The sequence below is a fragment of the Castor canadensis genome, chromosome 10, assembly GCF_047511655.1.
Source record: "Castor canadensis chromosome 10, mCasCan1.hap1v2, whole genome shotgun sequence".
NCBI classification, from domain to species: domain Eukaryota; kingdom Metazoa; phylum Chordata; class Mammalia; order Rodentia; family Castoridae; genus Castor; species Castor canadensis.
Window position 1 is genome coordinate 133,316,567 of NC_133395.1, and position 16,287 is coordinate 133,332,853.

At 33.9% G+C, this 16,287-nt stretch overlaps 1 protein-coding gene across 3 annotated transcripts in view; it reads left to right on the forward strand.

The window, feature by feature from the left end:
- Positions 1 to 16,287, forward strand: part of Cntn6 (contactin 6) — a 276,069-nt gene that overhangs the window by 191,445 nt on the left and 68,337 nt on the right. For all 3 annotated transcript variants that reach the window (XM_020187691.2, XM_074044265.1, XM_020187689.2), the window contains one exon: positions 16,003 to 16,187. In XM_020187691.2, coding sequence (XP_020043280.2) covers positions 16,003 to 16,187 — 185 coding nt within the window. The remainder of the gene's footprint in view (positions 1 to 16,002; positions 16,188 to 16,287) is intronic.

Genomic DNA, 16,287 nt, shown 5'->3' on the forward strand with positions numbered 1-16,287 from the left:
AAAATGGATTTAACACTTTATATTTCTGCGTTTAATCTTTCTAAGGCCTGTTGACATTCCCTTATTGAGGCATTCTGCAAATTGAACACCAATTGTTTAGTAAGTTGGCAATTATGTATTGAATATCTCATTCAATCAGTAATTCCCTTTTTCTTTCATTTACTTAGTCTGACATTCAGGAGGGATTCTTGAAAGACAAGCCACTAGGTCCTGGGGAAATGATGAAGATTACATAAAAGCCCTGGGGGACTTGCAGGCTAATGAAAATAGGATTGCTATAACAATGAAAGATCACACATTTCTCTTGGGATTAGCTCTTCCTGTTCAGATTTTCAATGAAGGAAGATTCAAGGATCCTCACTTTGGGTACTTTACTGATTATTTTTCTTCCAGGACTGCCTTTTGTTAGTTGAGATTGAAAGGGTCACTCTTAATTCCTGTGGTAGGGCAAATTTTAAGACATTATTTAAGATTTGTTTAACCTCTAAGGAAGGAGAAGTAGGAGATCCTTTTTGCCTTTACAAATACTTTTTGTTTACTAATATGCTTTTTAACTAATAGTTTGAGTTTGAGAACACTAAAGTGGGCAGACAGTACAGGAGATCCCATATAAGTGCATGCACAGTTTCCCTTATTGCTGTCGTCTTACATTGTTATTGTATATTTTTTATGATTAGTCAACTGATATTACTAATTTATTAACCAAAGTCTATGTTTCTTCTAACTTTTCTTGGGTTTTACTTAATGTCCTTCTATTCCAAGTTTCTAAACCACATTCCATGGAGTTTTCTTACCTGTTTACGATCCTGTTGTCTATAATAGTTTCTTAGAATCCTTGGTTTTGATGACTTTGATTGTTTTAAGGTGTGGTAGTCAATTTTATTGTAGGATGCGCCTCCCTTATAATTTGTGTAACCTTTTTTTTCTCTTAATTAGGCTGGTTTTGAGTAGGAAGAACACAGAGTCAAAATGCCAATTTTATACATCCTATCATGGTCTCAGTTCTGTCAGAATGATTTATGACTTCTGATGCCAGTCTTGATTACCTGGCCAAAGTCGTTCTTATTAGGATTCTCCACTGTAAAAGTACTCTTTTTGTCTTCTTTCATGCTGATTCTTTGGAAAGAGGTAAATTTGTGCAGTCCATAGTTCATGAGTGGGAAGTTGTGATTCACCTCCTATAGAGTATTGAATTTACACAATTTATTTAGATTTCTGCCTGGGAGATTTGTCATTTCTCCCCTCATTCATTGTTTTTGATTATTTATACCAGTACTAACACGTTATTTTATACTTTGGGTTGTAATCAATACAGTTGCATTTATTTTGCTACTCAAATTCTTTGAGCTTTTATCATTGGGAGCTCTTTTAATTGACACATTAATGAATGCAGTATTGTGTGTGCTTAGCACTTCCTTATTTTGTGACAAGATGTCTGATGTTTATTTTTTCTATGTCCTGCTTGAAACAATACCTGGTTTCTCATGCTGGAAACAATATTAGAAATCAATATTTGGATGTTAGATGTCCTTTTATTGACTTGAGACTCATTGACTTAGGCACTGTCTCATGACAGACCAAAGAAATATGTGTGTATATACTTCTATTATATATACATGTATGTACATATTTCTGGCACAGCTATCTGTAGTATATGAACCTAAGTTTGCATTTTTATAGTGGTCCATCACTGCGTGGACCATAATGCTTTCAAATTTCCACTCAAATGGTACTGCCCCATTTTGCATTCCCACCTGTTTTTGTTTTTGGTAGGGTCTCAGAATTTGAGGCACAGACTGGCCTCAAATTCAGTATACTTGGTATAGATGAGGCTGGCCTTGAATTTCTAATACTCTTGCCTCCTGGAATTATAGACAAACAGCACCACCACACCTGGCTGTATTTCATACTTAAAACCTCTTTATTTGTATCTCTTTTATTACCAAGGAAGCTGAATACTTCTTCATGTATTTACTGGCCATTTGTACTTCTTATTTTGAGAATTCCCTGTTTAATTCATGTGCTCATTTCTTCATTGGGATGTTGATCATCCTTTGGGGGTTGAGTTTTTTGAGTTCCCTGAAGACACTCTGGATATTATTGGAAAAGATTTTCCAATAATAATAATAAGTCCCTTATTGGAAAAGATTTTCTCCCATTCTGTGGGCTGTCCCTTGTGTCTAGTGACTGTTTCTTTTGCTGTGCAGATGCTCTTTAGTTTGATGCAGTCCCATTCGTTCATTCTTTATCTCAGATGCGGAGCCTTTTGAGTTCTAACTAGGAAGTCATTCCCTATACCTATCTGTTCCATTGTGTTTCCTACTACTTCCTGGAGTTGTTTCAGAATTTTAGGCCTTCTATTCAGGTCTTTGATCCACTTTGAGTGATTTTGGTACAGGGTGAAAGATAGGGATCTGGTTTCAGTCTTCTACCTGTAAACATCCAGTTTTCCCTGCAGCATTTGTTGAAGAGGCTGTCTTTTCTCCATTGTATGATTTGGGCTCCTTTGTCAAAGATCAGTTGACTATAGATGTGTGGGTTTTTGTCTGGGTCTTCTATTCTGATCCATTAGTCTTCCTGTTTGTTTTTGTGCCATACCATGTTGTTTTATTGTTATGGCTCTGTAGTGCAGTTTGAAGTCAGGTATTATGATGCCTCCAGCTTTGGACTTTTTGCTCAGAATTGCTTGGAAGGGATTGAACGGAACAAAGTAAAGTATGTATCACAGTGGGGGTACATTGAGAAACCCCTCTGAACATTAAGTTAAATATTAATAATGAAAGATCAGACTATAAAATAGGTACAGTGTGTGCAAGGGGAACTAGTGGGAAGGGATAGGATGAATGAAGGAGATTAAGGTGAGGGTGTATGATTGATGGACTTCATATATCTATATGAAATACAATAAAGAAAACTTGTAATTGCTTTAAGTGGAGTAGGGAGGGAGTTGGGGGGGAATGCAAATAATGTACAATATAAGCCTAATTGAAACCCCCTCCTGAAGAGGAAGATAGCCTTGAAACAGGGTTGTAAAATATGGTAAACTGTCAATTAAAAGCTGTAACCTCGGACAGAGCTGTAAGGAGTTGCCCATTAGAGCCATGCAAAAGTTTGGGACCAAGATGAAAGGCACCATGCAGAGATAAGCACCCATTCCTGCCTTCCTTTGTCTCCACTTGTAAATAAACTTTCCAAAGCAGACCTCCCCCCACTGCTCTTATCTAAACCTCAGGTCTCTAACCCACTACTAGCCCTACTTTATGGGAGAGCACATTCTTTGTAACCTGATACCCTGCACTGCCTTTTAAATATCCTGTGAATCCTTTGTTCGGGGCTCAGACACTGGTACATGTCTGGGCCCACTAGCGTAAAAATTAAAATCTGAGTTCTCCACTCCTCCGAGTGTTGCTTGGTTTCTCCTCTGACTATATTGCCACAACACTCCCATGTATAATGAATATATCCTAATAAAAAAATTCATAAAAAATTTTTAGCCTTTCTAATGGGTATGAAATCTTACTTCATTACTATTTTAATTTTCTGTTCTCTAAAGACAAAAGATGCTTTCAGTATGCTTATTTGCCACCTGTTTATCTTCTTTTGTAAGATGCCTGTTCTGATCTTTTCCCCACTTTTTAATTAGGATATTTATTTTCTTATTGTTTTTAGAGTTATTTATATATTTTAGATATAAGAATTTAGATATATGTGTTTTACCAATATTTTATCCCAAGAAAATAAGACAATCTCTCTTCACTTTCGTAACAGCATCCTTTACAGACCACAAGTTTTAAATTTTAATTATGTCCATTTTTTTTCTTTAATGAATCATTACCGTAGCCAACGATATGTAGATTTTCCTCTTCTGTCATCTTCTAGAACTTTTAAAGTTTTGTGTTTTACATTTTCATCTGTGATCCATTTTGCATTAATTTTTGGGGAAGTCTGTGTAGATTCTTTCTATAGCATATGGGCATTCAGTTGTTATGACATGAGTCAAACATTTCTCCATTGTACTGCTTTGATCCTTTGTCAAGGATAGGGTGACTGTATATACTTAGAATTATTTAGAATTATTGGTAAAAGTCTTTATTTACAATTATTTCTGTTCCATTATCCTACCTATTTTTCTACTACCACACTGTCTTAATTGCTATACCTTTAGAAGTAAGCCATAAGGTCAGAAAATATCTGTATTCCAACTTGTTCTTATCCAATAATTTATTGTCTATTCTGTTTTATTTTATGTTCTTGCCTTTCCATACAAACTTTAAAATCAGTTTGTCTTTATCCACAGAAAAATTTTTTGGGTTTTTTTTATTGCATTGACCAAGTTGGAAAGAATCAATAGCACAATAATACTTAATCTTGTAAACCTTGAATATAAAACATAGAATATTTCTCTTTTTAATAAAGTCTTATTTCATTGCTTTCATGAGAGTTTTGTAGTTTTCCACATGTAGATTCTATATGTATTATTTTAAATAAAACTAAATATTTCACCTTGATGTGCTGATATAAATTGTATTGAATTTTTAATTGTATTTTAGTTGTTTAATTCAAATTCTAATTTTTCATTGCTAGTGTAAACAAAAGTAATGTTCAAAATTATATTCACCTGTATTTCATGAATTTCCTGTAATAACTTATTAGTTCTGAAATTATTTTTTGTCAAATCTTCGAATTTTTTGCATTGTCTTCTATAAATAGCATTTTTTTTCTTTTTTTCAAACTGTATACATTTTATTTCATTTATTATATTATTACACTAACTAGAATTTCTAATACAGTGTTGACAATGACAGTAAGAGGTGACATTCTTACCTTTTATTTGTATATAAATGTGAAATCATCCAGCTTCTCACCATTAAGCATGATACTAATTTTAGATTTTATAGACATTTCCTGCAGTTCTAGTTTGTTGAAAGCTTTCATTATGAATGAGTCTTAAATTCTGCCAAATGCTTATTTTTGTGATCATATCAATGATATGATCATACAGCTCTCCTTCTATTGAGTGGCACATTTCAAATTTTCAAATATTGAACTGGGGATAAAAATGTGAATAAATTCCACTTGATTTTTGTAAAATTGTTGAATTTGGTGAGGAGTTTTCCATTTATATTTCTAAAAATATTGAACTCTAAAAGTTCTTAAAATGTCTTTATTTTGTTTTGGTATTATGGCAATGCTCATTGAATGAACTAGAAATTTTCTCTCCTATTTTCTCAATGAGAATGTAGGAGAATTGTCATAGTTTCTCCCTTGTGTACTTGGAGAAGTTGCCACTGAAACTATCTGACTCTTTTGCTTTTGTTTAGGAAAGAAATATTGATTATTTACTCAATTTCTTCATAGTTTAGGTCAATTTAGATTGTCCACTTCTCTTTGTGAGAACTTTAGTAATTTTTATCTCTCAAGGAAATTTTTCCAATTCATTTATGGTTATTAATGTGCACAAAATCATTAGTAATGAACTCATTTTTCATTTTGACATTACCATTTTGTCTCTCTTTTTGTTAGCCTAGCTAGGGATTTATCAATCATATTGATGCTTTCAAAGAACCAAGCTTTGGTCTCATTGAATTTTTTCCACTGGCTTCCAGTTTTCAGTTACAAGTAATTTTCGGTTTAATTACTGCAGGTGCCCTTAACTATGGTGTTACTTTCTACAGTTTCAGTTATTCATGTTCAACTATGGTCTTAAAATATTCAATGGAAAATTCTAGAAATAAACTTAAGATAGTTTGAGAGAGAAAGAACTGCATTTATGCAACTTTTGTTATAGTTTATTATTATAATGTTGAAACCAGGGAATGGCAACAACCAGGATGTGTACAGATGGTCATTCATACCCAAAGCAAACTTCGGAAAGAAATAGATATAAGATATGGCAAGATATTAAAGTGCTGTCTATAGAGAAAAAATGAACAGAACAACCAGATTTCTAAGAAGTTGAAGTGACATGCTGAGGACAGGCAAAGAGAAAAGCAAGAAGAATAAGAAGAGTTCTCTTGGCCTTTGCTTAAAACTAAACAAAATATTTACTGGGATTTATTTATTTTTGTATTCTTGCAAAAGTCAGACATGTTTATTTAAGAAAATGCTGGAAATATGAGCAACATAAAAGAAGAAAATAAAATTAGATTTATACATAATTCCTCCCCCAAGAGTATACCTACTCTCAGTGTTTGGATATGAATATATTCTTCTATTCTTTAATTTGTTTTTAGTACAATTGATATAATGTTCTTCATATTTTTGTACAAGAATTCCTTAAATTCTTAAAAATGCACACATATCTGCAGGTTGGTAAGTAGTCTTCCCTGTGCTCTGTGTAATGACATTGGGGTATTTTAATAGAGACTTTTGGTCAACTTCTTATTACTGGACATTTAGTCCCCCCCCCCTTTTTCCCCATTTTTGTGGCCATAAAAAATGATGAATGATTATTCTCATGGATGTATTTTGTCTACATCCATGAAAACAGTATATTTTTTAGGAAGGCATAACCACTGAGAAAGGGTATATGAAATGCCAAATGTTCTTAAATATATTGACAACTTCTCAAGAGTGATTAGAGAGGAAGCACTTTCAAAGATTAGGGGCCCATTGTACAAGTGGTTGCTTTTGATAGTAAAGACATATTCTAAATCTAAGATCAAGTACTCCTTCCCAGTTTTCATAAAAGCATGAATTGGATTTTTACCATGCTGTTCATAAAATTAAAGTAATTTAAGCTCATTAAAACTGGTCCAGGAACAATATGCATATTCTGGAAGAGACTGTCTATCCTTTCTTTCAGACTACCACCACTTCTCTCAGGAGGCTTAGCATTCTTCCTTTGAAGTAATTGACAGTTACAGGAGATAAAGATTTCTTATCACATCTAAATTGGAAAGAAGCTGGAGAAAAAAAAAATCAGTTACTCTTTTTTTTTCTTTTTTTCCTATTTTTCAGGTAACCTTGGAGTCTGTCTCCATGGTTTACTGAAATTTTGAGTCAGTTTTTTTTTTTTTTAAACAAAGTAAAATTCACCCTCTGGCCTTTGTGCAAAAAGGATTCTCTATCTTCTAGTGATAAAACACATTAGTTCATTAGATAAAGGACATATTTGTCAGCACATATTATGCATCCTAATAAGGTGTAATCTCACTTTGTATTTGGTTAGTTTACGCTGGATCAATAAAACATGGTAGTTTAGAGCTAAGTCTTTGTGGAAAGACAGATATTGGCTCAAATTCTTTTTTTTTTTTTTTAATTTACTGTGTGATATTGGGCATGTTAGCTAAAATGTCCTAGTTTTGTCTATTCATCAACAAATGTTAACAACAGTAGTCTGCATTTCCTAGTGTTATTGTGTGGTTTTGATGAAGCATTGAGCATTGTGCCTGGTATGTAATATGTGCTCAATAAATGTCAGATATACCAATGATAGAATGATCAAGTGTTAGTGTCCCCTTTTTAATGTCTCTGTTACTTCTTTATACTTGTGAACTGAGAGAAGGGAAAAATCAAGTAAGTGTGAGGTAATACAAACTTCTTCAGCTCTACCTATCATGACCAAAATTTAATTTTCTTTAGGAGTAGGAGAGATTTTTATCTAGGGTTACTATTTACTATTAATAAAAGTTTTGGATGGGTTGTAATTAAATACTGAATGGAATATTACTTTCAGTTCTACCACATCTTAAAATAATGTATTCATTTTATAGCTTATTTAACTTAAATCAAAAGGAGTAGAAATTGGTAATAAAGTTTTTACCGTTGCACAATGACCCCTTTTTGTCCACATTGATAATCTTGGTAGTAAGGCAATTTGCTGCCCTTATTTTTTTTGGCTCAAACTCCACATTTCATAATATACACTCACTGCTATTTCCTTATTTGATCTTCTTATGAATCTGTTGCAACCTCAAGTTAATATAAAAAGAAACTGAGGCTTAGAGGAGTTAAGTAACTTGCATCCCATGTGTAAAATTACATGTGTTCTTTTACTCCAAACAAAAGGTGTTATTCTATTTCCATTGCTATTATGAATAAGGCATTTGTGGATTTTCAAATACAGCAACCGTGGTGTCAAATACCAGGTGAATACATGCATTTTTTTTGAGTGCAGTTTTTTTAATTTTTATTTTATTCATATGTGCATACAATGTTTGGGTCATTTCTCCCCCTTTCTGCCACCCCCTCCCTTACTCCCCCACCCCTTCCCTCTCCTCCCCACCACCTCGCTACCCAGCAGAAACTATTTTTCCCTTATCTCTAATTTTGTTGAAGAGAGAGTATAAACAATAATAGGAAGGAACAAGGGTTTTTGCTAGATGAGATAAGGATAGCTCTACAGGGAGTTGACTAGCATTGATTTCCTGTGCATGTGTGTTACCTTCTAAGTTAATTCTTCTTGAACTAACCTTTTCTCTAGTTCCTGGTCCCCTTCTCCTATTGGCCTCAGTTGCTTTAAAGTAACTGCTTTAGTTTCTTTGCATTGAGGGCAACAAATGCTATCTAGTTTTTTAGGTGTCTTACCTATCCTCATACCTCCTACATGCATTCTTTAAGATCTTCTCTCCAAGGAAAACCGGGTGCTATCTGAGTTCCTTTTGACTACCATAACAAAATACCACAAACTAGATTGCTTATAAAGAGCAGAAATTTATTTCTCACTGTTCTGAAAGGTGAGAAATACAAGATTAAAGCACTGAAAAATATGGTGTCTGAGGAGGGCCCATTCTTTGTTTCATAGACAGTACATTTTAGCTATGCCCTCTGCTGTGCATGGTGGAAAAGACAAACTCCCTTGTATCTCTTTTATATGGGCACTCATCTCATCCATGAGGGTCTCATCCTTATGTCCTAGTCACTTCTCATAAGGCCTCATCCTAATGTCATCACCTTAGGGGTTAGGAATTCAGTATATAAATTTTGAGAGGACATTGTTTAGTGCACAGAAGGTACTGACCAGTAGAGCAGAACTTTGACTATGTTTAGACCACTCAAAAATATTTTTCCATTTTCTCTAACAATGAGATTGCTTTTCTCTATAACTCATGCATTTATCCATATTATATCCCTAGAGGATAATCTTAAACTCCAAGATCTCTGTGTGAATATTTCAAATTGGGAAAATGAAAGCAGCTAGCTGAAAAGTCTGAAAATGTAACAAAGGTGTTCTTTGCTCATTTTGTTATTCTGCTTCGTTCTCTTTGATTGAAAAGGGCCACTGACAGGATTTTCTGAAATGAGGTTCAAGTTAAGAATAATCCCAAATACAAGCATCTTAGGAAACTGGTTCTGAGTACCAGTGTCTAGTTGAAAACTTAGGATAGCCTGGATTTAAGCTGTGAATAATGAGGTTGAAGAAATCCAGAGGAGAAATATAAGGTTTCTCAAATAGCACTAGTAATGAAAATTCTATTTATGGGCTAAAAGTATAGAATTGAAGGACAGGTCCTACTTCCAATTCAGGACGAACTAGGCCAGATGGTTAACGAATGCATTTTCTTTCTTCACATAAAATTAATAAGATGCTCACTCTGTAAAAGCATAATGACATGAGAAAATGTTGTAAAAGCCCTTATTTATGGCAATGGTTATTTAAGAATCACAATACCAGAATGGGGGGAAAGGGAGAAAGAAAGAAAAACTTTGCTTTGATTATCTAGTAGTATTTCACAAGTGTGAGAACTCACCTGTCAGGCAAGCGGTTCAGAAAATAGGAATACAGTATAGGACTTTTGTAATGCTCGTTTTGAAATGCAAGTTCAGGAATCCTTTATCCATGATCTAAGGAAACTTTAAAAGATTTGCTTCATGTTGGTTTTCTTTATTAAGCTTTGCATCCTAGCTGTTTTTCTTTTTCCTTTTACTTTCTTTGCAGAGCTGGGGGGTTGAACCCAGGGCCTTGCTCATGCTGGGTAAGCACTCTACTACTGAGCTCCATGCCAGCCCTTGCATTCTAGTTTGAATTATAAAGAGCTTGGTTGGATTAGAACTGAAAGGGAAATGTTGGCAGAATTGGCTGACCTCTGCAGTTAGAATGATAATGCCACCACTCATTTTGACTCTGTAACAGAACAGTTCCCATCTAAAACTAATCTCCATCAGGAAGACCACTCACAAGTTCTTGCTTATTCCATGGCCTTCTGAGTGTGATAAATATTCTAAGTTTGCACTTTAAATAAATCACTTTTTATTGAGCTAACTGCCGCTGAATACTGTACTAGAAGTATCATCAATGTGGGCAAACTAGGTGGAAGCTAGAAACAATGCCTGAAACCACAGGAGGAACTGTCAGCTAGTACTCATAATTGAAAAGGTGGCAACTCAAAAGAATTGGAAGGTGGGTTGCAATAAATTAGCCTGTTCCAGAACTCCATACAAAGGAAAATTGTCAGGTAATAATTCAGTAGAAGTTATCTGTCTAAACGTGAGTACCATTCTAAAAAGGTAATTAGCATCGTTAAAATCTGCAAGTTGAATATTTAACTTAGTTGATAAATGGAAGCCAGCTGTCACAATGCCTGGTACATAGTAAACACTCGATTAATGGTTGTTAATATTATTTTTAAATGCCCAGCTTTTTCAAGTATGGGATTTTCTTTCTTTTTTTTTGATGAACAATGTCTAATTTATATTCTACCTACCATAATGGTCCCTTGATGGTTAGTCAGGTTGAAAAAAAAATGTCCTCCACAGGAATGCATCTCACCTGAGAGGTCCATGCCTTTGTCAACAGGACATGGATATGACCACTATGATCAGTGGTCATAACCAGTCCATTAAGTAGTGACAGGCAGAAAATTTACTTTAAATGACATGTACGTATACCTATGTAGCCATTTCATTCTCAGTGTAGAGGTCTGATTTGGTTTCCTCATTAATCAGTTTGCATTGAATGAATAATCATACTGAGCTCTTAATTCAGAGAAGGAAAAAAATATACTAACACATATACATATTAAATTATTTTGCATGATAAATCCCATTATAATACTATAAATTATTTTTATCATTAATACTACAATATTTTCATTTTTCTCACATTCTAGGACTTCCTATCCACCATCCATATGAGAGGGCTTCAGATAAGTGAGAAGGTGTAGAATGTGAAGCAGTTCATTTAATGTCGTACAAGATGTTGTAGAACAAAATGGAAACTCGTCATTAAAATGCACATATATATTTAAATTATCAGTGATTTTCTCCTGTTATTTCTCATTCTATATCTTACAGTAGCAGTGATCATCAAGAGAACCATGGTACTTAAATTGAGTAGTGATGTAGCAAATCTGAAAAAATGTAAACGTTTAATTGGTAATTGTGGAATCTTACAAAATGACTTGAAATTCCTCTCATTAATTATTTTGTTAACCTGACATTTATTTATTTATTTACTTATTTATTTGTTTATGGTAGTACTAGAATTTGAACTCAGGGCTTGCCTGGTAGACATTCTATCTATCACTTGAGCCATACCCCAGCCCTTTTTGTCTTAGCTGTTTTTAAAATAGGGTCTCACATATATGCCCAGCCTGGCATGGACTGCTGTCTTCCTATTTATGCCTTACTTATATGCCTCATGATAGGCACTGCCCACCATGTCCAGCTTTTCCTGTTAAGATGAGGTCTCACAAACATTTTTGTCTGAACTGGCTTCAAATTTTCCTAGTACATAGGATTACAGACGTGAGTCACCATGCTTGGTCAGCATGACATTTTTAAAATTGTTTTTTTTTTTTTTATTTTTGGTGCTACTGAGGTTTGAACTGAGGTTCTCATACTGGCACACTCCCATCTAAGCCACGCTCCCAGCATTTTTTTTGCTTTCAGTTGTTTATCAGATAGGTTCTCGAATTTTTGGCCTCAGACCATAATCCTCTTACATTTGGCTCAAATTATAGTTATATGGCACCATGCCAGGCCTAAATTTTTGAATCATTATTTTTGATGGTTTGGATGCTGTAAGGGTCTTAAAATTAATAGAATATAAACTATCCAAAATGAATCCACCATATCATATAATTCAATCACAGTGATAGAAACTACCCTACCTACCATTTGAACCAAGGCCTTGAGAATCTATTCGTGAGGTCCCTTTTGGTTGAAAGTAGCAGGAAAATGACTCAAATGGGATTGAGACAAAAAGGGAATGTACTGACAAACTGAAATGTTTGAAGAGAGTTTGGGAAGAAAATTTCTCCATTTGCTGGTGAAAGGCTGACTAAAAGCTTAAAGTTCCATCTCACGCTCAAACCCCAGTGGAAGGAGATTTCCTCTTCAATAGCTGTTGTAAAAGGAGCCCCTGAAAAGAGTCTAGTTGTCTCTCATTGATTTCTTTTAGTTCCCATTTTGACCAATCAAGGTCTCTGTGGTGTACATTGCTCCAACGGAAAGACCTGCATGATGGGCCCTCTCCAAATGTCAAAGGTGTAATCACCCAGTTCAACTCAGATGAACTACAGATAGGGAGGATTGGGCTTCTAGGGAAAATAAAAATGAAGACAAAAAGGAAAAACAGGTATCTGGAGATTTAGAACTCAGGACTCTGATTATTGTAACCTTCAAAATTTTAAACTAATAACTAAGAATCCAGTATACTGAGTCTTCACATATTCTCCAGAATTCAGCAAATACTCCAAACACAGTTGGAGTAAGAAAAAAAGAAAAGCCTAGGGTATGTTTTTTAGTGAAAACATTTTTTACACCATTCAATCCCACATTTAAAAAAAATTTCTTGCCTTTTGTTGTTATTCTGTTGAAATTTCAGCCTTATAGTACTGCATGTTCTTAAAATAGCTTTCCCAGTGTTACAGTTTTTCCATAGGGTTCCAGTACTGTCTTTTTTTATTTATATGTCATTAATGTTCAGTTCTATAGACTTCCATTTCTATGTGAGTCTAATGTCTATGTAGAAAAATAATACTGGGAAATACTGAAGGATTCCATACAATTGGTATTGTAACTGAAGTAGCACATTGTGTGAGTGAAAGGGAACCTAGTTAATTGATTTTCTAAGAGGTAGACCCTAAAAGATAGTTTTTTGAAAGTCATTATAAGAATTCTTAGGAACAACCTCCAAGAAAATGGAAAAATTAGGCAGGGAAGGGAAAGTAGACAAGCAGAATGTGGGGTCAATTTCAAAATATTTGGCTGACAGTTCACAGAATCATCCTGAAGGACAGCTCTGGAAAAAATGCAGGTTAGACCAATTGTTGCCCCACAAGCAGGAGCATGGGAGGTGGGGAACCTTTACTTGCATCCAGTCAGCTTTAGATTAAGGTCCACCCCTGGTGTCATATAAATTCCTAGGTGCTTTCACCTCTCATTTTATACAGATAAGTTTGGCTCAGCAATTTGAAGACAGTCATCAACAAAGTGATGCAGGTATAGGCTGGTGATGGTGAAAGTTCATGGAAACTCAAGGCATAAGTATTTAGAAGGGATAACAGCTGAACAATGTCATTTTTTGCTGCACTTGGAAAAGTATATCTATATTGGATACTTCTTTTCTCCCATAAAAGGTAAAACATTCTTGTCCATTGAAAATACAGTGTTATCACTGAGCTCTTTCTCCTTAGAAAAATTACAATATTTTGGATTGGTTGAACTTGTACCTTTTGCCTCCACATAATTGGGCAATTTAAAATGGAGATCCACTTTTGTAAAATCACAAATACTTTGGCTATTATGGATGGTTCTATAATTTCTTTGAAGTCAGTGTTGCCTAATGAATAAATATATAGCTTCTAAGACAAGGAAACATGGAAACAAGTCCCAGGTCTAGAAAAGAATAGGCAAAGTAACTTTTAATTATAAGAATAGTGGCTGAAATAATATGTATATATTACACATTTATACACCACCTGGTATAGAGTTTATAGTTTGTAAAGGTTAGATCTTGGTTGGGATATTATTACAATTATTATTACTGTCAAATTTTTAATTAGGTATTTAGTAATCTGAAAAATTGACTTTTATCATAGAAAATTATAAAGTAGTAAGATATAACTGGGAAAATACTGAATTTTAATTTTTTTGTCTGAATGAATTAAGATATAAGCTTTTTAGGTACATATTTTTCATAAGCCTGAGATTTTCACTGTCATAGAAAATATAACAAAGAATCATGAATTCAGTCAAGTATTAGAGTCTCTATTTTTCTCTCTGCAAATTCATTTTCTTGAGAAAAATTATGACTTTGTAATTCGTGCTTATTGTGGGAAATTCATGGAAAATAGAAATCAATAGAAAGGAAAATAAAAGGTATGCATATTCCAATTACTCATATATTAGCAACTTTAATATGTTCACATATGTAATGCATGTACATTTTTAAATCGAATAATACCACATATAATACGAAATTCACATTGTGTGAATATTGTTTTATATGAACAAATTTTCTTCTAGCATGTCAGTTTTTTTTGTTAGAATGACTAAGAAAAATCAGTTACCCAAGGGTAATTGCCATGTGGAATTTGTCAATTTACTAAAATGGCAATCTAAATTTGTGGCAAGTGGCAAAACTTTTGAAAAGGACAAAAACTAAGAATAGGACAGTAATTTTTAAACATTTTGCATTTAGCTAAATTCAAGTTATAACTGTAAGTCTATGTTAATTTTGAGAAAAATAGATGACTCAAACATTGATTTGGAGCATGTTTCCTGAGAAATGTGCTTGAACACATGATATTATTTTCTGTAATGTGCACAAGAGGAACATGTTTTGCCAATGAAAATTCCTAGGGCATCACCACTTTTCTTGATTTGGTTGAAGGCTCTCCTTGGCCATCACTCATTTTCTGCAATTATTTACAGCTCAATCTCTACAGATACCTATTCGTCAGCCACTTTGCATATGGTCGGATATTTCTCCCAAATTACTTTTAGTGACTTGAAGAAATCCTGCATGTTCTACAAGGTTCCAAATTGAATTTGCCAAATGACTCACCATCATTATTATAACTAACTTGAAATATAACTAGAGTATAAATTCTTAAATCATCTGAAAATATGTAAAAGAATGAAGAGTGATTAGACAGTAGTAAAGGAGAGATGTTTATGAAAATAGACTGGTGGTCCATTCTACAAATGTTCAGTTTATTAGTGAATGTTTTTCTCTTGTAACTTTGCTTTTAGCCTGTATTTTCTTATATTTGTAATTGTGAGACCTTCTACAGGGATTTCTAAACTCATCCCTTATTGTTAGGCCCTTAGTTTCATTCATCTTAAACTGTATTTGTGCTGTATTAAGCTAAATGTATTAAATTAAAATATAACATGTTAGATATTAGACAAATACCTATAAATAAAATAATGATTACAAATCTCTTTCAAAGGGAAACAGGTACAGTATGAGTCAATCTTTGTTTCAGTTTTAAAAGTAGTATATAATTGAGCACACATTTTGAACATCATAGAGCCTGTATTCCTAATTCATGAAGTTCTATTTTATTGTGCTGATGTCCACTGATAAGCTTACCTATCATCATGGATATTTTTACTAACCTAGTAATATCAACTTGCCTGTAGAGGACTCTACATTTTTGTCCTAAAACCTATAAATAGGTGTAGAGCCTGCTAAGTCTTAAATGTCACATTCCAACAAGGATTTTCTTGATCAAAATATTTAAATTGATATAATCTTGTTAGTATCTCTGCACCCTAGTTCCTTTGTTTCAGTTATTGCAATTTATAGATGTATTTGTTTTAGTATCTAATTATGGTTTATAAGCAACATGAGGGCAGAGCAAGTCTCTTTTATTCACCAATATATTTCCTAACACAGTACAGTGACTGTACATGGCAGGCACTTCATCATTCATTAAATAAATGACTGATTGAGTGAATGGGAGTGATTGTATGATCTGAAACTAGTAACAATATAATAGATTGGTTAAATTGTCTTTCTTGAGAGTTTTTTTTAAAGGATGTCATTATTTTATTCTGCTATCATAAAGACTTAACCATTGTCCATTCTAATGAGGTATAACTGTTTAGTCCAGTCCCTGATATTAGTTGGAGGAAGTTGGATGGAAGCCCATTGCCAGGGAAAGTCAAGTACAGCAAATCCCAAGCTATCCTTGAAATCCCAAACTTTCAAGAAGAAGACGAAGGCTTCTATGAGTGTATTGCGGGCAACCTAAGAGGAAGAAACCTTGCAAAGGGTCAGCTTATTTTCTATGGTGAGTGAATAGAATTTCAAAAAGTATGTGAAATATTTGGTAGTAACCTTCATTGTAAATAGTGAAAGTCATTAGCATGGTGTGGAAAAGTGTCACAGGA